At 50.7% G+C, this 23,225-nt stretch overlaps 11 protein-coding genes across 11 annotated transcripts; 6 read left to right on the top strand and 5 right to left on the bottom strand.

The window, feature by feature from the left end:
• Nucleotides 1-286: 286 nt before the first annotated feature.
• Nucleotides 287-2,006, bottom strand: HER10_EVM0013174 (NPP1 domain-containing protein; the record flags this gene model as incomplete). The annotated part of the gene is made up of 2 exons (XM_035482538.1): nt 287-860; nt 922-2,006. The coding sequence occupies 2 exons, from the start codon at nt 2,004-2,006 to the stop codon at nt 287-289; spliced, it is 1,659 nt and encodes a 552-aa protein (XP_035330297.1).
• Nucleotides 2,007-3,765: 1,759 nt separating this feature from the next.
• Nucleotides 3,766-4,314, bottom strand: HER10_EVM0003100 (uncharacterized protein; the record flags this gene model as incomplete). The annotated part of the gene is made up of 1 exon (XM_035472786.1): nt 3,766-4,314. The coding sequence occupies one exon, from the start codon at nt 4,312-4,314 to the stop codon at nt 3,766-3,768; it is 549 nt and encodes a 182-aa protein (XP_035329043.1).
• Nucleotides 4,315-5,008: 694 nt separating this feature from the next.
• HER10_EVM0010140 (necrosis inducing protein) lies at nt 5,009-5,976 on the top strand (the record flags this gene model as incomplete). The annotated part of the gene is made up of 2 exons (XM_035479609.1): nt 5,009-5,256; nt 5,331-5,976. 2 exons carry the CDS (start codon nt 5,009-5,011, stop codon nt 5,974-5,976), a joined length of 894 nt encoding a protein of 297 aa, XP_035329944.1.
• Nucleotides 5,977-6,747: 771 nt separating this feature from the next.
• On the bottom strand, nt 6,748-7,741 carry HER10_EVM0003120 (NPP1 domain-containing protein; the record flags this gene model as incomplete). Its single annotated transcript, XM_035472806.1, has 2 exons — nt 6,748-7,408; nt 7,494-7,741. The coding sequence occupies 2 exons, from the start codon at nt 7,739-7,741 to the stop codon at nt 6,748-6,750; spliced, it is 909 nt and encodes a 302-aa protein (XP_035329048.1).
• Nucleotides 7,742-9,800: 2,059 nt separating this feature from the next.
• HER10_EVM0004295 (uncharacterized protein) lies at nt 9,801-10,640 on the top strand (the record flags this gene model as incomplete). Its single annotated transcript, XM_035473945.1, has 2 exons — nt 9,801-10,083; nt 10,165-10,640. 2 exons carry the CDS (start codon nt 9,801-9,803, stop codon nt 10,638-10,640), a joined length of 759 nt encoding a protein of 252 aa, XP_035329203.1.
• A 325-nt stretch (nt 10,641-10,965) lies between these two features.
• HER10_EVM0003240 (uncharacterized protein) lies at nt 10,966-11,988 on the bottom strand (the record flags this gene model as incomplete). Its single annotated transcript, XM_035472924.1, has 1 exon — nt 10,966-11,988. The coding sequence occupies one exon, from the start codon at nt 11,986-11,988 to the stop codon at nt 10,966-10,968; it is 1,023 nt and encodes a 340-aa protein (XP_035329061.1).
• A 1,735-nt stretch (nt 11,989-13,723) lies between these two features.
• HER10_EVM0004931 (uncharacterized protein) lies at nt 13,724-14,082 on the top strand (the record flags this gene model as incomplete). Its single annotated transcript, XM_035474558.1, has 3 exons — nt 13,724-13,828; nt 13,912-13,956; nt 14,014-14,082. 3 exons carry the CDS (start codon nt 13,724-13,726, stop codon nt 14,080-14,082), a joined length of 219 nt encoding a protein of 72 aa, XP_035329279.1.
• Nucleotides 14,083-15,364: 1,282 nt separating this feature from the next.
• On the top strand, nt 15,365-15,976 carry HER10_EVM0001545 (NADPH-dependent FMN reductase; the record flags this gene model as incomplete). Its single annotated transcript, XM_035471289.1, has 1 exon — nt 15,365-15,976. One exon carries the CDS (start codon nt 15,365-15,367, stop codon nt 15,974-15,976), a length of 612 nt encoding a protein of 203 aa, XP_035328886.1.
• A 365-nt stretch (nt 15,977-16,341) lies between these two features.
• On the top strand, nt 16,342-18,209 carry HER10_EVM0009809 (aspartic proteinase). The gene has a single exon (XM_035479282.1). It carries the CDS (start codon nt 16,370-16,372, stop codon nt 18,191-18,193), a length of 1,824 nt encoding a protein of 607 aa, XP_035329907.1. The 5' UTR covers nt 16,342-16,369; the 3' UTR covers nt 18,194-18,209.
• Nucleotides 18,210-19,896: 1,687 nt separating this feature from the next.
• On the top strand, nt 19,897-21,362 carry HER10_EVM0006561 (glycosyl hydrolase family 18; the record flags this gene model as incomplete). Its single annotated transcript, XM_035476144.1, has 5 exons — nt 19,897-20,030; nt 20,082-20,180; nt 20,254-20,303; nt 20,365-20,511; nt 20,554-21,362. 5 exons carry the CDS (start codon nt 19,897-19,899, stop codon nt 21,360-21,362), a joined length of 1,239 nt encoding a protein of 412 aa, XP_035329491.1.
• Nucleotides 21,363-21,584: 222 nt separating this feature from the next.
• Nucleotides 21,585-22,767, bottom strand: HER10_EVM0003872 (TAM domain methyltransferase; the record flags this gene model as incomplete). Its single annotated transcript, XM_035473534.1, has 4 exons — nt 21,585-21,711; nt 21,762-22,181; nt 22,278-22,415; nt 22,667-22,767. 4 exons carry the CDS (start codon nt 22,765-22,767, stop codon nt 21,654-21,656), a joined length of 717 nt encoding a protein of 238 aa, XP_035329145.1. The 3' UTR covers nt 21,585-21,653.
• Between the last annotated feature and the right edge of the window lie 458 nt (nt 22,768-23,225).

Genomic DNA, 23,225 nt, shown 5'->3' with positions numbered 1-23,225 from the left:
TGTCCTGTCTTCCAGCCATTCCGAGTAGTTTATTCATCAAGTGGTCAGGACCTCGCGTGCGGTATTTGATCCGGTTGGTGACGTTGAACATCCTGAGTGTTGTTAAACGTAAAAGTAATTTGAGAGGATCCAAAGTGTGAGTTGACATGCACGTGACTCTCAACGTAAATGGATTAAAGTTGTCGATTATTGTGTGTAGTATCAATCTATTCAGCTACTCTCATTTGCGTATTTCGTAGGCAAAGCTCCAGCTTCCACGGTATCCGAACGCTAAAGCTCACTCAACCTAATTGGTGCCGCCGCAGCCCTGCTGATCAGTCAAGGCGCCGTAGAAACTCTCCTTATACGCGGCATCGAGATAGCTCTGGAAGTTTGCGTCAATGAACGGCACCTGTGTCTTCTCGTACTCAACAAGAGACAGCGCACGCTCAGCTGCGTCAGGAAGGGCATCCCAAGCCACAAGAGTACGCTCAAAGACCTTGTCGCCATCAGCGCCCGTGAACGGTGACATGGCGTTATCGTGAATTTGCATCTTGGGATGCGTCGACTCCAAGTATGAGATATCACCAGTCTCTGCAGTATCCCACACCGTGTGATCCTTGGTGAACGAAACGCCAACGGGGAAGACGGCATTTACGTTCGTGTCGCCCTCGCAGCCCCAGCGGTTGACCCAGACGACGATGCTGGCCCAGTAGTGTCTGTGACCGTTGTCGTCGCCCTTGGCCCAGCGGACCTTGGGCATGTAGTATGAGTACATGATGGCGGTGCGGCCTTGACTGCTTCCACGGCGGACGTAGACCTGTCCGGTTCCTCCGTTGCCGCATCCGCTTCGTCCGCCGCCGGTAGGTTTCAAACCAGCTCTGTAAATAGTGATTAGCACTTGTATTTTGAAACGTCGTTTTGAGAGATTCATGAGCTTACCCAAGACTTCCGAAGGCGTCAACGGCCGGGTAGGGATCACAGCCTCCAGAAACGAACAGCTCGGGGTTGAATCGGAGCTGAAGTTGACCCTCCAGTCCTAGAGAAGTTGCCTGATTCAAGGCGGCGACCTTGTCGTGGTCAATCCAGTTGAGAGCAGTGCTAGTCGGGGCAGCCGATGAAGTAGAAGTGGCGATGGTAGTGCTCCACACAGATGAGGTGGTCACAAGAGAGGAGGCAGGCTCCGATGAGGTCCAGGAGAAGGGTGCGCTCGTCGAAGAAGGAAACTCTGACGGGGGAGCCGAGGAGGACCACGGTGCCGCGGAGGAAGTCCAAGGGTCGTAGGTCTCGGAGGCAGTCTCCGGATCGTAGGACTGAGAAGGAGTCGGGACCTGTGTAGGCGTCGCAGGCTTCTCGGTGGGCTTCTCGGTGGGTTTCTGCTGGGTGGGCTTGACCTCGGGGACAGACTCGGGCAGATCAGGCTTATCGTCGACGGGATCCAGTTCGAATTCGGGCATCGACCCAGCGGCTCCGGAGCCGGCCGCTGCCGACAACACGGCAGTCTGTCCTGCCGCGATGGGCAGAAGCGCACCGGAGGGCGCCATGACAAAGCCACCCAGGATTCCTCCGATAATCACCGCGCCGACAGCTGCGGCAACCGTCTCTCCGTTGCTCACATGGATCGGGGCCGGCGTGGACGACGGCTTCAGGGCACTGCTATGCCAGGTTGAGGAAGGAAGTTGACTAGGCTTCCGGGTAGAAGAAGGAAGCGGGCTCCATGTCGGTTTCCGCGAAGAGGAAGGGGCATAGCTACTCCAGTGAGAGGAAGTGGTGATACGGATCGACTTGGAGAACGTCGATGGAACGTGAGATGACGTCTGATTTCGGGGAGGCACAACGCTCGGGGCTGGCTTCGGGCCCGGGGCCGGCTTCACGCTTGGGAGGGGTTTAATCCCAGGGCTGACGGCCCTCTCTGCCAATGCATCGCCGTCATCCTGCGACTCGGGGTTGTAGGGACTGTCGGGAGAGGTGACCTGACCAGTAATGGTCGTCGAGAGCAGAAGCAAAGTCAATGCGTGTCGGATCATAGTGGGCAATTAAGGAGTGACTGGAGGACTGAGAAGGAGTGCAGTGTCCTCTGGAGCATACCTAGTCAAATACATGGCACGGTTTGTGTGGATGATTCCTTATATCTAGGACGGGCATTTGTGTCGATGACGGAGTTTCCGTCAATTTGACAGCCTTACTGGCAATAAAATTGGCTTTCAGCGCCGGTCTTACTGAAAATTAGCATCTCGTAAGGATGGAGGCACACTCAACTCAAATACAGTGTGGGATGGAAAAGTTGTAGAAACTCTCGGTGAAATGTGATTGACCGATTCAGTTTGCTCTACTTACTCAACGCCATGAACATAGTGCCTTGGCAGGAACCCCACAATCCCCAAAGGCCGATGATGTGATATAGGGCAAGGTAATGGGAGAGGAACAAATGGGAGAGGCGGCCCTACCGACCTGTCATAGACACATATGTTTGATGAAAATATGCATAGCCCGAGTAAAGGTGTATGTAGCGACATTAACGCCTTAAAACTCGCCGATCATTAATTGAGTGCAACTCAACTTTAACGCTTGTCCGGATACTATCTGCCACAGTATATTACTAGGCTTGGAAAACTCGAAACAAATGACTAACACCATCCGGAGCCTTTTTCAACTGCGGATTATCATAGCGGTGAACGAATGTGCCACCCATAGAAGCACAGGCCGTTGAATATCGGTGAGTCCGGCCACGTTGGAGAAGATAGGTAATTTCCAAAATTTTAGGAGGGGCGGGAATGGCCGAAGAAACCGAATCAGCCTCACAGACCGTTTAATCAAAGCTAGTTTGAGTTGAGTCAACTCAATTCGAGCCCATATTAAGTGCCACTCATTGAGAGTTTGGCTCGCTGAGTTGCAACCCCACTTCTTCCGGTTCGCAGCGACCCTTCATTTACCAAGTAATTATGAATTAGTTGCCCCGATGTTGGCTCCAATATCACAACTGCAAAGTATGCCCACGTCGTGCGATGCACTTCATCCTACCTAGGAATGTGACTTATTCGAGATTTCTGAGTGGCAGCATAGCTTTCATATAATCTCAATGTTTTGCATCCGTCCTCAATGACCCCACCTTCAAGGCCTAGAATTGAATCAGCAGCTTGAGATTCTGCCCATGCCCCATAATCCTAGCCGAGCTCTCAAAGTAAGATGGCAAAACTGAACAACGTAGCGAACCAAGAAAAGACTTAGAATTCAGCTGCCGGAAACTACTAGGAGACGCACCCTCTTATTCCCGGCCCTATGCAGCCATTGGGGGATTTTCAATAATAATATCAGTGATAGACCGAGTCCGACTTTGTCTGCCATGGGGCCCATGACAACTTGTTAAAGGGCCGATGGGGTTGGTTAAGTAGACGTAACGATCGTCAAACCCAGCACAGGATCACGTGAAAAACCGTTCGAGACAAGATTCTATCTTGAGGCTGAGTGTAAACCATCACTTTTACGGTCAGAATTTTTGACTATTGCTTCTCTGTCGTAAGGCAGCCAGTCCCCTCTGCCCCTGGTTTCCATCGGTGAGGCAAGTAAATTGTTGTATGTATTATTTCGCTCAAAAGCTGTACAGCTATGTTCGAGTGCTATAGATACCACAGGGACGAACTTCTGGATTTGCACCATTTTCCAGCCCCTCACTAGCCAACTAGTCATTGTGTTCCCTAGGTCAAGATGACTGACTACACGCGATCAGTCAAACTCTCACACACCGACAATAACAGTGTCAAAAACGATTGAACTTACTCCAGGAAATCACTCAACTGAGAGATACATATTCGTCTGACCGTCCTCCCTCTTGATGATGATCTGGTCAATGCCCTTGCGCGGAAGCATGCGGTATACGGCTCGGTAGAAAGGAGTTTGGTTGAAGATGGCCCAGTCCTCTTCCTGATCGGGTTTGACTCTGATCTCATCTTTGAAACGAAGGCCGTACTTGGTGCGGTACTGGGTCATGGCTGTCTTTGTAGCAACGTTTTCGACGTCGTCAATAACGACCCACCACAAATCGTCAGGATCGATTCCCTCCTTATCGCAAAGAGCCGCGAGAACTTGGGACATGTACAACTTGTCCTCGTGGTCCTCTTCCTTGCCATTGTAGGCCAAATAGACGGTCATGGTTTTCTTTTCCACGTTGATTCTGACCTTGTCCAGCGGAGCGCTCCCCCCAGAGTAATGGGGACTGGTGACGATGTATAATCCATTCTGGTAAGCCTCAACCGTGTACCCGTGCTCTTCCAATTTACCGGCGTAAACTCCCAGAAGCGAAAGGCTGAGAAGGAGGCAATAGTAGAGAGAACGCATTGTGACTAGTTTGAAGAAGTAGAAGCTGGAGATGATGATGCCGCCAGAAGCCTCGAGTTCGTAAAGTCTGGGAGTCTGCAAGTTTTAAGCAAGCCAAAGACCAGGAGGATTTGCCTGGATTTGAAGCCATTAGGTAAATAGAAGACCTGATATTCGCCGATCTCGTCATAGCTAAGAGGTCTCTCACTCGTGTCTTCGTTAAACTATCAAGGTGCCCAGATGAGTTTCGGAACGACCGTCCAAATTTCCGTTCTTGCTTTTCCTGTTTTTCACACAATCACGAGATGTTTTAATCATGCTTCGTAGGTTACCAGGCATGAGGGAAAGAATCTTCCAAGGCGTCTGGGTTGGCACGTCTAGCGTATACAGACCATGATGATCACCTAGGTAAATAAGCCTCATTCTCCAACGGTAGCAATATTAAGGTTACGACAATTCGTCGAAAGTGGACACTATCCCTAACGACTCGGCTCCTTATGCTTCCTCATCGTGACTCTTCGTTCATTTGGCCGCTGGAATGTTGTGTTTGAGTTACGAGATGATAGCTCCATTCTATCTATCCCACGGAGACTGTAACCTCTGGACGCCTGCTACCATGGACGACACCGCCAGGTGGCCAGAGATATATAACAGTCAACGCAGACACTGGTCGTTCTCTACCATCATCTTCGACAACTCGAGCTCGATCAAAACAATGAAGTTAACCAAATTTGCAACTTTCCTGCTTGTGAGCGTCCCGAGTGTCCTCTCGGCCACTCTGCAAGCGCGAGCAAAGGACGTGGCCGTAGATGGCAAGTGGAAGAACCATGACGACATTCACTCCCTTCCAGCTGAAGCTGCCTCTGGATCTAAGGGAGAACTTCAACTTCGTTTTCAGCCCTTTATCAAAGTTTTGGGAGGATGTGTTCCCTTCCCAGCTGTGGATGCTGAAGGCTATCTCGGGTATGTGCACATCTACCCTGTCTCTGATAATGACTAGCTATTGGCTTTTGAGACTAACCATAACACTCATGAAGCGCCGGTCTCAAGCCCACCGGCAAGGGAAATGGTGACTGTGGGTCTAGTGAAGGCCAGCTCTACGTCAGAACTGGCACAGTCAAAGAACGCACCGGAATCATGTACTCCTTCTACGTCCCCAAAGTCAACAAGGAGCATCGTCACTACTGGGCATCCATCGTGGTATGGGTTTACGGTGCCGAAGTCAACACCGCGCAACCCGTGGGCATCAGCTACCAAACCGACAATGGAGTGTACAACGTTGGCTCTTATCCCGCCACGAAGTGGTCGTCGGGCGCTAGCCTGGTGGGCAGACCCACGCATCCGCTCGTGGCTTACTGGGGCAAGAAAATTGTTGGCCCGCTCACCGAGAACATGGAAAACACCCTTAACCTCCCAATCATCGACTGGGATATGCTCCCGGAGCCTGCGCAGAAGCAGCTGGACGGCGCCATTTTCGAGCACACCTCGGTCCCCTTTATCGACAAGAACTTTGGCGACAACTTGAACAAGGCATTCGACGAGGGTTTCTATGCCGATCTTCCGGGCGGCGATGGCGATGAGGACGGAGGTGACCCCACTGACCCGGAGCCGGCTGGCCCGATGCCCTCGAAGGCCCCACCGGCTCCCACCGCTTCGCACAAGCCTCTGCCCTCAGATATCTAATAGAACTCAATTCAGTAGGCAGGTCGGCGAAAACTTCCCAATTGTATACACGGTGGATAGTGGCCAGTATCATATAAACATCAGGCGGATGTGCTTAGTTCAGGTCTGTTGAGGCAAAACAAGGGGGTTACCGACTCCGAAGTAAAATAGATGTCTATCAAGTTTTGCGGTTGAGTCGCGTTTAAGTACTGCCACATCACCATACGAACAAACTGTGCTTCTCGAAAGTGCATGTGAATATGAGGCCTCAACTGAGACGTTCGGATCTGAATGCTCAACTTCGCTGTTATAACACGTTCAGGAGAGACTTTGGGATGCGCAGTACATGTATTCACTGGGGCCAAAGAACTCTGTAGATCATTCTGTTCATCTCGAGTTGAACTTCTAGAGACGTTCATCAAGAGCTGCGACGCTATCTAGCCTGCTCCGAAGAGTTTCATGACTGCACAGTGACACTTATAAGATGTTTCTAGGCTCTCGTGTGGTGTAGGGAGAGGCGGAAAACGTGATCATTGAGACTACCCGCCCCAGCACTCAGCTGGTATATAATAAGAAAAGTGCAGCCGTGGCTCTGAGTACTTGGGAGATTAAGACTTATTATTGCTCGTCTAAGTATTGCATGGCCTCGCCAAGTCCTTCCTGGGCAAAACGGAGACAGAATTGTAAAGAGATCAATACAGACAGACTTTTGTCCGATCGTTCACCTAAGAACTGCCAGCTAACCCAATTGCCAAAAGCCGAACCACTTCTTCCAAACTAGGTCGCCGTTGCTCATTTATCCAAGCCGGTAGGCTCTGCAGCCGCGGCCGTTGTAGTCACAGGCGGGTCATCGGCTGGAGGCACATCATTTGAAGGGCAGTCAGGCTCCGTCTTTACACCAGCATAGAAACCATCACGGTAAGCGGCGTCAATTTGAGCCTGGAAGTGCTCGTCGGTGAAGGGAACCTGGGTCTTCTCATACTTGACGTCCGTCAAGGCCTTCTTTGCAAGCGCGGGGAGGGAATCCCAGCTGATAAGGGTACGCTCAAAAAGCTTGTCACCATCGGCGCCGGTGAAGGGCGCGATGGCCTCGTCGTGGATCTGAATCTTGGGGTGCGTAGCCATATCGATGCCAACATCCGAGGACCTGAATGAGACTTCTCCGGCAGAAGCAGAGCCCCAGTTCAGGTGGTCGGTGGTGTAGGAGATGCCAACAGGCCAGATGGACGTGATGTCGCTGTCGTCGCAGCCGAAGCGGTTGACCCAGACAACGACACTAGCCCAGTAGTGGCGGTGACCGTTGTTGTTTCCCTTGGCCCAACGGACCTTGGGCATGTAGTAACTGTAGATAATGGCCTTACGGCCCTGGCTCTCTCCACGACGAACATAGACTTGAGCCGAGCCACCGTCACCGCAGCCGCTGCGGCCACCACCAGTAGGCTTCAGACCAGCGCTATTTTGCATCGTATCAGCATGCTGTCATCCTCAAAAACTAATCCGTGCCAGAGGATTACTAGAAAGAAAGGATGTTTACTTACCCAAGGTTGCCCTGGGCATCTACTGCCGGGTAAGGGTCGCAACCTCCCGAAACGAAGAGGAAGGGGTTGAAACGAAGTTCCAAGCTTCCGCCAACGACGGAAGGCTTCTGAGTGAATGGAACGACGGCGTCATGATTAATCCAGGGGTGACCACCAGAGTCATCGCCTCCGCGGGGCAATAGTGACCCAGAAACGGTCTGAGAGACGGCGAGGCAGCCCAGAAGAGGGCTAAGAGATTTCAACAACATGATAGTGGCAAAGGAGTGACGGTTAGCAAGAAGCAAAAGAGTGTGGGTAAACGATGGAAGAGTCCCAGAGCAAAGAGAAATAGCTGCTCAATGAAGACTTTATTTGCAGTTTCACGTCGGGGACGCACTATGTTTCTTCATAAACTAGTGCATGTGTCGGTGGGCGGCCGCGGAACGAGACCAAAACTGTAAATAAATTGTCGCCGGGGAAAACGAGGCGATGCCTTACGATTTCGAAAGCAATTTGAAGGACTTAGGTAAGTGTCGTTGTGTCCCTCTTCCAGACTCCCATCTGACTCAAGATCGGATTTGTCCGTACGCGCACGATTAGGAGACCAGGATGTTTTGATTTGTTCAGGGTGAGATTCTCAGTCCTCATTCACTGCTTTATTTACTTCTAGTCTTGGCCAGTGCCTCGAACTCAGTTCTCAGTCTTTGCAAACTCATCCTCTTTAAGGGCCTTTTTGTGTTTGCCCTATCGCTTTTCGTTCGATTTCTAAAATCTGCTTGGTCAATGTCAATATAGTATCGATCGTCCGAGGTGAATCCGCAAATATGACGGCGAAAGACAACCTACATTGGGAAACATTCGGGTACCGAGCTCTCACAGTATGAAGTAAGTAAGTATTCATGGCTTAGATTGGCCAGACTAAGGAAAAGTCCTCAAGTCCTTTAGTCCATGACTAGGAACGATCAACTGAGTTCGGCATGATTTATTAAGCTTCAGCGGTGTCTTGGCTGTAAAATGCGCCAAAACCATTCCGTGATTCGGACATTGCCGCCTGATGGTGGAACTCTCGGCACACGGGGTGGCCCGCCTCTAATTTGGACACTGTCCGTGCCGCAAGCTAGAATCCACGAGGAAATTCCCGTGGTTCGTCCAAGCTCTGGTAGCGTTAACCTTGTTCTCTCAGAAGGAACCGATTTTAATGAGATATAGTCGCAGCAACTAGCCATATGCTTTCCAACAGCACCCAACTGCGGTTTGCAGCTGTTCCAAACACCGTCCACCAAGCGCGCGTTGTTGCCAAGTCCGGCGGTGCCGGCGGAACATGCTACCTATATATGCCTTCACAGCCAGCGTTTGCATACGAATAGAGACGAAATATATGAACAATGTGTCAAAAGTTGGGAATTCTCTTCGAACGACTTAATTGAGAATAAAATAGTCATAGATTGCAAACTCTCTCACTTGCTTTCGATGCTGTTGATTGGATAGCAGCCTGAGTCGACGCAACTCTCCATTCCTTGGACCATGTTGGGCGTACGTGTCCTGAGTAATCATGGTTCACATGAACATTGCGCTCAATAGGATCGCAACTTACCGTAGATCTCTAGCCTCTAAAATCTTTTACGATCCATTGCTAAGCTTGTATTCCCCAACAATGCTGGCATGCGAGACGTTGCATCTGATATCTGGATCTGCTCATATGCACTGGGCACCTAATATCAGTTCGCACCGACATGAAATCGGTGCCAACTCTGTCTCCAAGCTCTCGGGTTTCTCCCATTCACGGCCATGAGGTAAGCACTAATTTGTGCCTAAGCATGCAATCCATGGCCTGCAATGACGACCATTCTTTCCCAGATCATCACATCTTGGCAAAAAAGGAGGATTCGAGGAGGGCAGCTTATCACTTGGCTTTGGAGCTCGTATCACCGTACGCAGATTAGTAGTCGAGCCTAGTGGGCTACTTGAGCTTACTCAGAAATACCTAGCAGCTCATGATTGATCAGGTTTCTGGATAATGCATGTCGGAGGGGGCGCAGCTAGTCCATGACGCTTCTAAAACAACAATTACCAGGCTTCTGTTCAACACACATGTGGGATCCCCGAACCTGAGGCCATACACGCAAACTTTTAGGTCTCGGACAGGAAATATTGATCGGAGAGGAATCAGGAGCCATAGAAGCTTGAAGAGGTTCCCTCGGACGTCACTACGTCTTAGAATTCTCATCTATATCTCGAGGTGATGTCTCGTCGTCAAGCTCAACCCATCCATTCACAGGTGATTGATACAAATGCAGCGTACCTTGAGTATTTGATATTCCGAGCGAAATGGAACTCAGATTCTATGTTATAATCTCTCTGGTGGCAACTTTAGCAACTGGCCAAACCTGTTACTGGCCTAATGGGGTCCCGAACGATGTCGTCAAACCTTGCCCTGTTGCCGCAGGCACCGAAGCAGCCGCATGCTGTTTCGAAGACCATTATTGCCTGACAAATGGTCTTTGCTTCGAACCTTTGACGTTGACCATGTATCGTGGGGCTTGCACCGACGATACTTTCCAGTCAAGCGGGTGTCCCAAGTACTGCGACAAGAGCGACATACCTGGAGGCGGTGAGTGTGGCTTCGATCGACAACTACTAGGCAAAACCATTCATGAGAACAATTACTGATATATGGAATCATGCCTCATAGATAGTTCGCTTCATATAGGCGTCTGGACTTGTGGTAACGCACGATTCTCATGTAGCAACCTACAGAATTGCGCGACCGGCAACTTCACCGTCAGTCTTCCCGGCAAGATTTTGTTAAACGAAGCGGCAAGCACGGATCTTGGAGACGGTCCCGCGGCTACATCGACAACTGGAAACAGCACTGTTACATGCCCTGCGGGCAGCCATACAGACAGCCAAGGCAGCATTTCTCCAGGCGCCGCGGCGGGCATTGGCGTTGGCGTCGGTGTGCCTCTTGCAATTATTGCTGGAGCACTGGCGGTGATGCTATTGCGCGAGAAGAAGAAGACGGCGAATACCAAGCAAACATCACAGATGACTGAGAACGACGTCTCAAAGACCGATGGTTCGAATTCACAGCCCAATTGGGGTTATGCCCACGCGGTGTCTCCCGAGCTACCTAATCAGCATCATGTTCGACACGAGCTGCCCCAGTGAATAAGGATTAGAGACTGTCGATTACCTCATTGAAAAACCACTGAATTTGTTCGTTGATAGAATTACAGTCTCCAAAGTATGTTTCAAAATTTGAGTTCGCTTCTGAGTGTTCCCTATATTGGATGTCTTGATTGTAGGTTTCTAGTCTGTTGTATGAGTTGAGTAATCTAATGAAATAGGTATCAATCTCGCTATAAATGTACTATGTTTGTGTGACCTGCACACTCATCCGTACGTAGATGCACAAATAAATCGTAAACATGTCGTCGTGCACAACAACATTCAAGCAAAATAATCTGCTCGACGTTTGTTGGTCCTAAAATGTCTACCACATCGTCGCGACAGCGGTAAGGATAGTCGTCCAGAGCAGCGCCCTTGTGGGAGACAACGAGCCGGCAAAGTTGCCTTCGCCCTTCTGGCCCTTTTCAAACCCTTGTTCGTCTCCGCCGAGATACAACGCACCGAGGTCTGTCAGCCCGCCGTCGCCGTCAAACAGCGACACGGAGTTACCGGTCCAGGCATTGGCCTCGTCCTTACGGAAGGCACCGAACCAGGCGTAGCCTTCAACATAGTCCAGCCCATCCAAATACGTCAGACTCTCGTTCATCATGGCGAGTGTTGCATCCGTGCTTTGTTTAGGGAGGGCCATCTCCGTGATCCAGTACTTGAGATCCGGCGATGTGGAGTTGTAGAAATCCCGCAGCCCGTCAAGGTGGTTCTTGAGGCCGGTCGCGTCGCCGTACCAGTGCACGGCGACGAAGTCGGTCGGGCAGCCGTTGTCGTCAATATCGTAGCATGACTCGTTGAACTTTTGCAACCACTCGATGCCCTGCGGAGAGCCGGTGACGACCGGGTGGCTGATGTTCCACTTCCGGGAGCGGGAATTGCGGAAGGGTACAATATGCTCGATGTAGGCTTTTGCGGCATCTTCTGGGTCGATGCTGCTACCGCCAGATGATGTCGTTCCGTCGGGCTCATTGAAAGTAAGGAGATGGGTAGATGATTCAGGTAGCGCGTTGAGACGTGAGCTGAGGCCTGAATCTGAAAGGAGATGGGTAGATGATTCAGGTAGCGCGTTGAGACGTGAGCTGAGGCCTGAATCTGAAGCATCGTCAACGCCGTGGATGAGCGGGATGAATGCGATGGAGCTGTTAAGGGCCTGTGCAGGCCATGTTGACCATGTGTAATACCAGCTGATCAACGACTTTGCAGAGGTGAGCAGTTGGCTGTCGGCTGAGTGGTCGTCGCCCTGGAAAGCCAGCCCACGTTTTGAGGGCAGGTCAGACTGTGCGAAGGTTGTAGAGTGGAGGGCCAGCGAAGCTAGCAATATGCGACTCGTTCGTCTCATGGTGCTACAGGTACAGAAAAGGCCCCTTGTCTAACGTGAAAGAGAGTAGTGGTTCGTGGAGGATGATCCTTGTGTGATTTGATGCACAGAAATCGGGATCGGATGCAGCCGATGGAGGTGCCGGCTTTGCAGATATATTTGACAATCTTTCGAAACTCGACTGTCCAAGTAAATGGTTGATGTTGCAATGAACAGAAGAACTTGTTTAGCGGAGAGGCCTGACAAGCAGGATTCCTTCTTGCTGACGGCTCTCTCACCCATCTCAATCATTGACCTCATTCGATGCCATCGCGCTCTTGGCGAGGGGCGACTATTTTGTGACGTCATATTCCCTGGTCTCTCAGTCCTTGGTTGGTGCCAGTTGGACTGGCCAAGGCAAGACCCCTTGCAAGCCACACCGCAACGGTCTTCATTGCTGACAATGTCACAAGAGAGAATTGAGAAGTTGATTCAGCAAGGGTCCTGGTCGCGATCCGTCATTGGTCTTGGTTCTGGTTAGCAAGGAGTGGTGCCATGGACAAAAATACTCCCGTTCAGTTGCGGTTGTCGGCGATGAGGCCCGGCACGTCCCTGTCAGATCATGTCATCGATTCGCCCAGCGGGGTGGAGTAGCGCAGCGAGTGCACGCACTCTGAATTTGAACGATTGATGAGCTGATGGGAAGCATCCGCGGCAAGACGAAATCAAGTCCGACAATTGACTGCACTGCATACTTAATCAAGTGCACAATTGCAAAGTCACTTCAAACTGCTGTAACTCTGATTGAGAAAAGGATATGCGATGCATTGCATTTAAATGTAATTAGGTAGAAATCGAGACTCTCTAAAACCCGGGAAGATACCTAACTACTGCTACTCCACTTCTCGCTCAACGAGTGCTTTTGCTATACTTCCATCTACGTGAGAATATACAAACCTACTAGACATGGTCTCTCACCAATTGAAGCGCAACTTAGGCACCTATTGTACGGTTTCCTACAAGCCACATGGCTGGTAACGCATGTCGAATCGATTCCGAGTTACTCGGAGCCTTGGGATTATGGACGGTTTGGAGGACTGCCCCCACATCACTCACGAATACAAGCGGACTTCGCGGTTGAACCCGCCTCAATGTCTTCAGGAGTCATTGTCTCCCCTCAGTATGCCACATCCCGTTCCGGCTCCCGGGACTTAAGTTGGCCGGAGCTCAAGAAATGCTGTAAAGCTGTATGAAGAAACCAGCATTCCGTTGCAAACTCCATCATCTGAGCCGAGAGCGAGTCAGAACCAACTACAAAGTAGGCGGGTCTCGTCTCATGTATATCAATAGCGAACTCAATTGCACTGTATGGAAGCTCACTAGCAACTAAGAAATGGAGCTATCCGCACCGGCATTTGAAATAGGAGATACGGAGTATAGCCATTAGTATGCACACGAATTGCTATTGCTTGGTTCCGCAGGTACGTCCTTTACTCTATCCACGACAAATCCAGTATCCGTATACTGCATCTTTTCTTACCTTGAGACATCATTTCGAAAACTTTCTTTTACGACGTGGATCTCTCTTGACTCTGTACGAACTGCCTAGGCTGAGTCAATTGTAAATGATATAAGTACAAGTCGTTCTACAACATCAATAATTGATATTATGACCTGATTAATCACATCAATCACACTTCTCAATCACGAAAGTTTCGACACCGAACTATCGAACTCATTCTCTTGCACCAAGAATCTTTTCGAGTACAGATTTATAATGCACTTCCAACCCACAACTCTCTTCCTTGCAGCCGCTGTCATCTTCCAAGGTGTTTCTGCGCAATTCTGCACTGGCCCTCCCTCAGACTGCAATTTTGAAGACGTAAGATTACCCGCTTGTCACTAAATTTTGGGTGATCCCCAGGTATTGGGAAGATTAGGTGTTGATATTCCAACTCGTTGTAGTGCAGAATCAATTACGCTGATCCATGGGCGATCTGCAAGTCAAAGGTAAGTGTTCACTGTAGAAGAGCCCTGCGTTCTGGCTTATAGCTGACTTGTATCTAGTGCACACCCAACTCAGGCCGAGATGCCGCTGTTTCATGCTGCTCTGGATCTTTGTACTGTCCAGCATGAACAAGCTCAGCAAAATACGACTGGGAAGGAAAAGTCGTGCGCAGGAGCGGATCTTATGACAATTTGCATGAGCTGCCTTATGAAGCGCATTGACGAAGGCATCTGTCTCGCTATCTTGTCGACACCATAGCGTCAGCGATTTTAATGTACATACCAAGCTCCATTCTTCGTCGAGAATTGGGATTTCTAAACAACGACTCTTCTGAGATGTCCGAAACGTCATACCATTTCCGCGCATCTATCTTTGTAACCACATGAGATCTGTCCTGCAAAGGATACTTCCGAAAATAAGTAAAGTGGCGCATCTGAGCAAACGATAACCGTTATTTGGAGTGACAGTTTCGATTGATGTCGCAACTTTCAATATCCTCTCCTCCCGTACGAAGTAGATCATTCTCAAGGCGGAGATACAAAAAGGCCAAAAGCAATGGTGCCTCGAGGGCGAATCGAACGCCCGATCTTCTCATGACGGACAACAGTACGAGTGAGACGCTTTACCACTGAGCCACCGAGGCAGGGATAACCAGATCATGGTTGGTGGTCCACAGATGTTGGCGGGTCAGTGCAGGGCGACTAAGGCACACCGCTAATTTGAGTCTCACGATGCACCGACCGAGTTGTTGGAGATGGTGGAGGTGGTTCGTCGAAACTTTGTACGGGGGAAACTCTATCATTCGTTGACGCACCTTTGTGTGGATGACTAACCTCCGCGCGGGTCGCTACGTCTTACCGTTCCCCGCGCGCGACTCGTTTCGCCTTTCCCCAAGTTGGGACGAAAGAACGTGAGCATCTGCGCGCGGGTGTAAGCACCAAAGAAACCACGCGAAGTTGATACGAGGAGATACCTCTCATAGGCTGTCATGAGAGCGGTAATATGCACATCTAGTCTTTGGCTGCGCATCTGTCTGACTTCAAGACGCCTCTCGCGATCGATGCGCGCGGGTCTGGCGTGCTTCTGACAAGTCGAGAAGACAGACAATGGTTATCTCTCTGACGTGGTCAGGCGTGACTGGGACAGAACTACTTGAGTTGATTATGAATCAGCGGCGTGAGAGCTGAAGCTGCAAGACATGGAGACAGAAGCGAGTAACACAATTTAGGTGCACACGGCGTTGGCTGTTCATATTGCTATAAAAAGACCGGTTAGCCAACATGTAGCAACTCTTACTTTCGAGTACTTAGAATCTCCATCAAGCTTCAACCTGACATAGGCGTTGTTGAACCTTTGCGATATTCAGTCCAGCCGCAGACAATTTGAGCTCCAACCATTCAATCTACCGATATGAGTGCCGCTAAGAAGGTTGCCGTCATCGCGACGAGTACTCGAACCCCACGCATTGGAACTAAGGTCGCGGAACTGGTGAAAGATACCATCACCACAGATGCTACCACCAATGGCATCGATCTGCATCTTGTAGAAGTCGCTTCTTTCAGACTTCCCGTCTTCGATGAACAGATCATTCCCGCTCAGGTCCCAGCTGCAGGTGACTTCGCCCACGAGCACAGCAAAGCGTGGAGCAGGGAAATCGCCGAGTACGATGCCTACATCATTGTGGTGCCCGAATACAACTACGGCCTGTCTGGCGGCACCAAGAATGCCATTGACTACTTGTATAACGAGTGGATCGGCAAACCCATTGCTGTAGTCAGCTACGGCATCATGGGTGGCAACTCGGCGTCAGCGCAGGCGCAGAAGACGCTGGAGGGCATGAAACTCCGGGTTGCGCCGACGCGACCGGCGCTTGCTTTTGCGGGTGGGGCCGGACCGGATCTGGTGGCTGCCATGGGCCACGGAGAGATCGGGGAAGAGTCGCGGAAAAAGTGGGAGGGAGAATCGGAGAGCATACTCAAAGCCTTCGGAGAGTTAAAGGTGCTTCTCACCGCGCCGGCTTAGGCGAAGACGGGACCTTGAGAAAGTCTAACCTTGGAGAACTGAGAACCAACCGCCGGTGCCCATTGATGGTGGCTTGGAGAAAGAAGCTTGAATTTTAGCTAGAGCTAGTTCGTGAATTCTAGATCACCTAACCCAATTCAAGCGGTGGAACTCCATCTCGTAATGTCGCTAAACCCCTGTCTACAGCATCGTATTCCTTCGTGTTGGTTGAGCTACTGCTCTGCTGCCTATTTGAAAGATACTGTGCCGCTTGGCTTTGCATTAGCCCGAAATTCTCGTCGCATCGGCTCACAATTTGAGCCTTTATCACCCTTCGCCTTTTGTTCTCCCTTTTCCCTTCTTTTCCACCATGCGCCTTCCATCGCCGTCATTCGTTTTCTGTCCTTCATCGTCATGAGGACGTCCGCTCTTTTCGCGCTCAGTGGCTGCGCTGTCACTGCCCTAGCGCAAGTTCATCTACCGTTCTCCCATCAACCTCAGCCGAAGGCCAGTAGCAATGTCGAAACCAAGGACGTGGCGGACCGTCGATCAGTCTCTGCGATGGATCTTTACGTGACGGACTGGAATTATCTGGTCAACGCCACTGTCGGTACACCGCCACAAGATATTTCCTTGAGAGTTTCTGTGCAGGCTGAGCACACCTGGGTCCCAAACGCCAAGTATTGCGACTACTACAACTATAGCGACTATTACGATTCTTCCTCCACCAGGAGCGCCTATTACCTCGATTCATATTCGTGCAAATACGGTGCATTCCAGAGCAACGAGTCATCCACCTACGTCAACCCCGGCACCGAGGACTTCAGCACCAGGTACTCGGTCGGCCGAGCTAAGGGAGAATGGATTAGCGACACACTGGGCGTGGCTGGCAGCCAGATATCCAAGATGATCATGGGCTATGTTCAATCGGCAGATGTACTGATCGGTGTTCTTGGCCTGGGCTTCAACACCACCGGAAGCGCACAATCCACCGCGAGCCCGAGCAGTACCTCGAACTATCCTACCGTTGCTGAACGCCTGGTACAAGATGGTCTCATTAGCTCCCCCGCGTACAGTCTCTGGCTGGACGATGCATCTGCCAAGTCTGGGAATCTTTTGCTGGGCGCAATCGATACATCAAAGTTTGAAGGCCCTCTGGTTCGTTTCTCAGTACGCACGACGGGGTCATGGTCAGCAAGCAGGCGATTTGACACCTTCATCACGTCCTTCAATGGTAGTAAGTCAGATACAGATGACCTACAGCCTCTCGGAGAATCTTTGCGTCAACAAACCGACACATATGACACCTCAAACCTGGTGCTTCTCTCGCCAGATGCTGCTTTGTCAGTGCTACCCGACGACATAGCCTTAGATCTTTGGGCTCTGGCTGGCGCTTCCTGGAATGATGACCTCGGCTACGCGATTATACCTTGCACGGAAAACACCACCACGGGTCGCTTGGCTGTGCAGCTGTACGGATCAGAGGGACCTGTGTTGAATGTAGCTCTTGCCGACCTCGTGGTGTCTCAAGATGTTTGGTCCCATTCGGAGTGGTCTTGGGAGACCGAGTCGGCCTCCGAGTACTGCCTGTTTGGAGTACAGTCGGAGAACTCCACCTCGACATACACGTCTTCTTCCTATCCTTACTCCTTGGGCAACACATTCCTCAAACATTCCTACATGGTATTTGACCTAGTCAATGAAGAGATTGGTTTTGCGAGGGCGAAGTTTGGCAGCACCCAGACGGAAGACGTGGTTCCGTTCTCAAGCTACGGAGCTGAGATCCCCGCGTCGACGAGCGTAATGCCGGATTGGTGCTCATCTACTTCGTCTCAATGTCGAACAGGTGATTCGGGTTCGGGCTCCGGAGGCGGATCTTATGACGGTGGTACAACCTACCTAGGCGATGGCTATTACCCCGGACATCTCCCGCTAGAGGCAAACTTAGCCATCGGCCTCAGTGTTGGTGTCTTCTGCACCATGGTCATGGGTCTGTCTATCTGGGCCATTAGACGAGGCCGTCGCATCAGAAAGGCTCAGAAAGAGCTGGCTGAAAAGCAAGCCGACGTGGAACCCGGCGGTGAGACACAGATCGGGGCCGCCGATGGAAATGAGGGCAACTTGGCTGCAGAAGCCTCGCGTCCTCAACATCCTCCAGCTACAGTGACTCGAGATCCTTCTGTAACAAATGCAGCTGCAGAGCAACGTGCTACTGGAACTGGGGGAACTGCCAAGTGAGAGAGTAGCGTTTGCCAAACGAATGTAATGCAACAATCAATTTGCCTGTGCATCGCAGCAAAGGATTCAATCGCTGAAACAATAAACTCATTGCGCTTCTGCCTCCTCACTCTGATCCTTCGACGATATATACTGCCGAAGGCCGGAGGTCAACGTCAGTTGCGAACCAAACTAACGTGCGGACCGAACCGGTTTCCTTTCATGACTAAGGTAGTCACGAGATGTGGCAAGTTGATTGCCAGATAGCGACTCGGGAGGTAGTAAACGTTCACAACGTCGCGGTAGTTGCTGGTTGCCTAGATCTCGAGTATCATCCTGGTGTCGAGTGGTGGTTCGTTCCTCCTTGTAGATCCTAATCTTGAGCACCCGCTGCTTCGGTTTCCATTTGCAACGTTGCAGATCATATATCACTTGGAGAGAGCCTCATGGACATTGCAGATGGCATAGAAAGCCTCGGGGTCAACCGCCGATACCACTCTACAATATGCAAGACATCAGATGGCAGCTGCTCAGATGGTTTTAGTATTAATAAGGTGCCCCTGATGTAGCCGCTTTTGACGAAAGGGCGGAGCGGGTGATGTGCCGCTGCCGTCTTATCACACTTTCACCTTCCAGAAGGGAATAGTGAGTTCCGTAGGATTTCTTTCGATATGGTGCTGGGGACGGGGTAACTCTGAACCGAGTTTGGCTGTTTCTGTTGCGGGTTGGTCTCTCTTTTGACAGCCTGTCTTGTTCATTTGTCTCGGCAGTGCAAGTTGGCTCGAGTTATCAAAGACAACACCCACTCAATGGAATTGATAGTTGGCAGAAACACGTCACAAGTCTCTCCTATAACTCCCTTACCGCGATAAGAAAACCATAGCTTTTGGGGGATTCGCCAGAAAGGAAGCATGTGCTCACACTGGGCCTGTCCCAAACGGGCGATAAGCCCACGCAGTGGAGGGTCACATTCGGCCCCGACTCGGTCATTCGCCCTACATTCGCCAAATTGTAGGCACATGGCCATCCAAGGGTAGGTCCTGAAGAATATCAGAACTCAGCCAATCTCAATGACTTTTCTCGTTGTGCTAACAGAGGAAAGTCGGCTACCACCTGCATTAGCCCCGGCCCCTGACCTTGCTCCCAGCCACTCACCGGGCACCATCGCCAAATCCTCACCTTTGGTGTTGGCGCTCCCTTGACACATAGAATTTCACAGCGAATCTCCGAGCTGTTACTTGCAACCAGTACTCTGGGTGGGTACAAGAGACTATGGTGTGTTAATGGTACATTGAGCGGCCAGGCTCGCAGGTCATCGTCAACTTCATTGCTACCACTTGAACGTGACAAACAGACGACGCGCTCGAATTTTTGCACATGCACAGACCGACATACCAAGACTGAATCGCAGAAGCGGATCCAAGGGGTCTACAGGCCTAGTAAAAATTGACGACCTCATTTGAAGACGCGTAACGTTTCGCTGGGAATGGACCGGGTTTGCAAGTCACACCCAGACGACTGGATGTCAGGACTTGAACAATGGTATTGTTGCTTGACGGCTGACTACTGTAGATAGCGTCTTGTCTAACATCGACGGACTCGTTTAGTATAATATGATCAGTTGATCGCCTCATGTCCAGTGACGTGTACCTGACTTGCAGAGACATTCTCGTATTCACTCCTTTAGCAAATTATTTAACGGATCAATTCATACCGCTTTCAAGATGAAGCTTCTTCAATCATTAATCACTATGGGTGGCATACTTTCAACAGCTGTGCGCCCCTCCACGGCAGCGCCGACGAACATCACGGAGCGAGGTCTCCAAGGCTACACAAATGCAGTCTACTTCACTAATTGGCAAGTTATTGTTAGATCCAATGTAGTAGAGCTCAGCTAATCTCATTCAAGGGCGATATACGGCCGCAATTACCAGCCCCAGAATCTTCCAGCATCGCAGATCACCAATGTCCTTTACGCCTTCATGAATCTTCGCGCGACTGGTGAAGTGTAAGTCAATACACAGCTCGACCTAGATGACTAGCGCAGGAACAGGCGAGCTAACATTCCAACCCACTCAAAGTTACACCGCCGACACCTACGCCGATCTGGAGAAGCACTATCCTACTGATTGTAAGGCTTATTGTTCGTGGTTGATATAACACCGACACATGCTGACTCATTGGGACCCTAGCTTGGAACGATGTCGGCACCAACGCCTACGGATGCGTAAAACAGCTTTACCTTTTGAAGAAGGCAAACCGCCGAATGAAAGTCATGCTCAGCATTGGAGGTTGGACATGGTCGACCAACTTCCCTGCTGCCGCCAGCACGCCCGATGGCCGAACCCTCTTTGCTCAATCCTCTGTCAAACTCATGAAAGACTGGGGCTTTGACGGCATCGATATTGACTGGGAATATCCAGCCGACGCCAGCGAAGCAGCCAACATGGTCCTCCTGCTTCAAGCAGTCAGAAGCGAGCTGGACTCCTACGCCGCCCAGTACACTCCCGGCTATCACTATCTGTTGACTATTGCTTCACCCGCTGGCCCTAGTCACTACAACGTCTTGAACCTCAAAGCAATCTCTGATGTTATTGATGCTTTCAACTTGATGGCGTACGATTATGCCGGTTCCTGGGATGCAAATAGCGGCCACCAGGCGAACTTGTACCCGAACCCGAGCAACCCATCTTCGACGCCCTTCTCCACCGATGCCGCCGTCAACGATTACCTCGCAGCCGGCGTACCAGCCGCGAAGATCGTTCTCGGCATGCCCATTTACGGTCGCTCGTTCGAACAGACCAATGGCATCGGCCAGCCGTTCACTGGCATCGGTAGCGGTTCCTGGGAGAACGGAGTGTGGGACTACAAGGCTCTTCCTCGAGCGGGCGCCACCGAGCTTTATGATGCCACGGCAGTTGCCTCCTACAGCTACGATTCGGCCGCCAAAGAGCTTATCTCTTATGACACCCCCGCCGTTGTGCGGACCAAGGTCTCGTACCTGACAGGCAAGGGCCTCGGTGGTTCCATGTTCTGGGAGGCTAGCGGCGACAGAACTGACAGTGGAAGTCTTCTGGCGACTAGCTTCAATGCCCTCGGTGGTGCGAGCACCCAGGACCAGAGTCTCAATCAGCTGAGCTACCCCAACAGTCAGTACGACAACATCCGCGCGGGTGTACCAGGCGGTTGAAGTTGGGCTTGTGATGTTAGAGGTCATGTGTTTATCGGTCCATTTTTCACACGGTGTTTGGCGTCGCGGGCTGCGAGCAACCTGAACTCTTTAATTGTCGGTTGAATGATGCAGTATTTCTTTTATCGGGCTCGCACAAGGATTCTCAGCTTTTCTACTTGTCTTCTAATTACTATCAGACGAGAATTCACTACCTTTAACCTACTGATTATATCGGTTACAGTCCACCTCACTCCATCTACCTTTGCCGCGTGTCTCATGCCGACATGACAATACCATTGATGCTTCAGCTTAGTCCTCCTCAGCTGCTTCCTCTTCCTCTTCAATCTTCTGTCCGTAAACAACGTGGCTTATATTCCGTCAGTAAAGTCATTAATTCTTTCGGTAAATCCAGCTTACTAGTTAAGGTATGCGTGGAAAGTACCACTCTTCAATTCTTGGCGAACCTGGGCTAAGAGCACCACCACCTCTTCCCTAGTCCATCCAAGCACACCAATGAACAGCTTCAAGGTGAATGCATCGAGGCCCTCCAGAGTTTGAGCAAGATTGCACATTCCAAGATCCTTGTTGTGCGCGTCCTTGGCCCATGGACCTAGAGGGATCTTGAAGTGTTGGTGAACCACATTCTTGAAGGGAGCTTCACGAACCCAACCCTCGAGTTTGGGGCCAGGGGAGTCTTCACGCCCCAGCATTTTGCAAGCTTCGATGAAAAGGCGGTCCCACGTCATGATTGCATGCTTCTCGGTCAGTGTTCCGTCATCGCACGCGTAGAGCACGCTCATGTCTTGGAATTCAGCCCAGCCATTTGGCGCGAGATTCCTAGCGCAAGACCACGTCAGTTCAACTTTACTATGGAATGGGACACGATCCACTCTGTGGCTAATAGTCCCTCGCAATCGGAGGTCTCAAACCCACTCATATACTCTATGGACCAGCTTCGGCCAATCTGCGATTGAAGCAGCCATGTATCGCGTGAAAATAAAGTCGTATTTCTCGTTGACAACCCAAGCGCTTTCGACATCGTCAATCTCGAATCTGACGTTCGGCGGCACCCTGGTTCTAAATTAGCTATTAACAGCCTATCTCCGGTGGCCAGTTCCTCACCAAGCTGGTTGTATCGGGCTCAGATCGTTCCCAAAGATCTAACGTAGTCTCTAAGTCAGATTTTTCTGGCCTTGGCGGTTGACAGTGATGTATATGTACCTCGGCGTTTGGAAACAAGTCGGCAATCTCTATGGCCCCTAATAGACAACAGCCATGGTTAAAATTGAGCATGCAAGATTGAGCCTTTCTCAACAAATGACCCACAGATTCCGGTACCGGTTCCTACATCGAGGATGCGGTGCGTCACCTCAGCCTTGATGGGGGCGAGGAAGAACTTGTTGCCGATGGTCTTGACAATCATGGTATGCGTCAAGTCTAGACGATCCATCTCTCTCTGACATGCAACTAATGTTAGAAAGGCCGTATACTGGTATGATTTGCGGCATTCGTACCTCATCGTTTGGAAAGTTGTATGCTGTTTCGGGATGTTATGTGAGTTATGCTGGACGGGCTACATTTGATCCTCGATTTCTCACTTACATCCTGCCCGGAAAGCATGATATGTTCGACCATACTCTTCCGGGTAGTCTACAACACTTGATGTCAAAGAGGCTGTGTATGAAGAGCTAGAAGAAATTGAGTCCTTCATCAGCTGATCACTCTTATCGGACGGTAATTCGGGAGCGGGGTAGGGGATTTGACATCTTTACATTCGGTCGTCGATAGTAGATGCATCATCGGTTGTCTTTCAACAGTAAGCTCGAACGTTTCATTGTTCTCGGACACTTTTGCAGGCAACTGACGCTAGAGTTATCATCT

This window comes from Colletotrichum scovillei, assembly GCF_011075155.1.
Source record: "Colletotrichum scovillei strain TJNH1 chromosome Unknown Contig00009, whole genome shotgun sequence".
NCBI classification, from domain to species: Eukaryota; Fungi; Ascomycota; class Sordariomycetes; order Glomerellales; family Glomerellaceae; genus Colletotrichum; species Colletotrichum scovillei.
The sequence above is the reverse complement of the archived record's forward strand: the minus strand, read 5'-3'. Positions and strand labels throughout refer to the sequence as shown.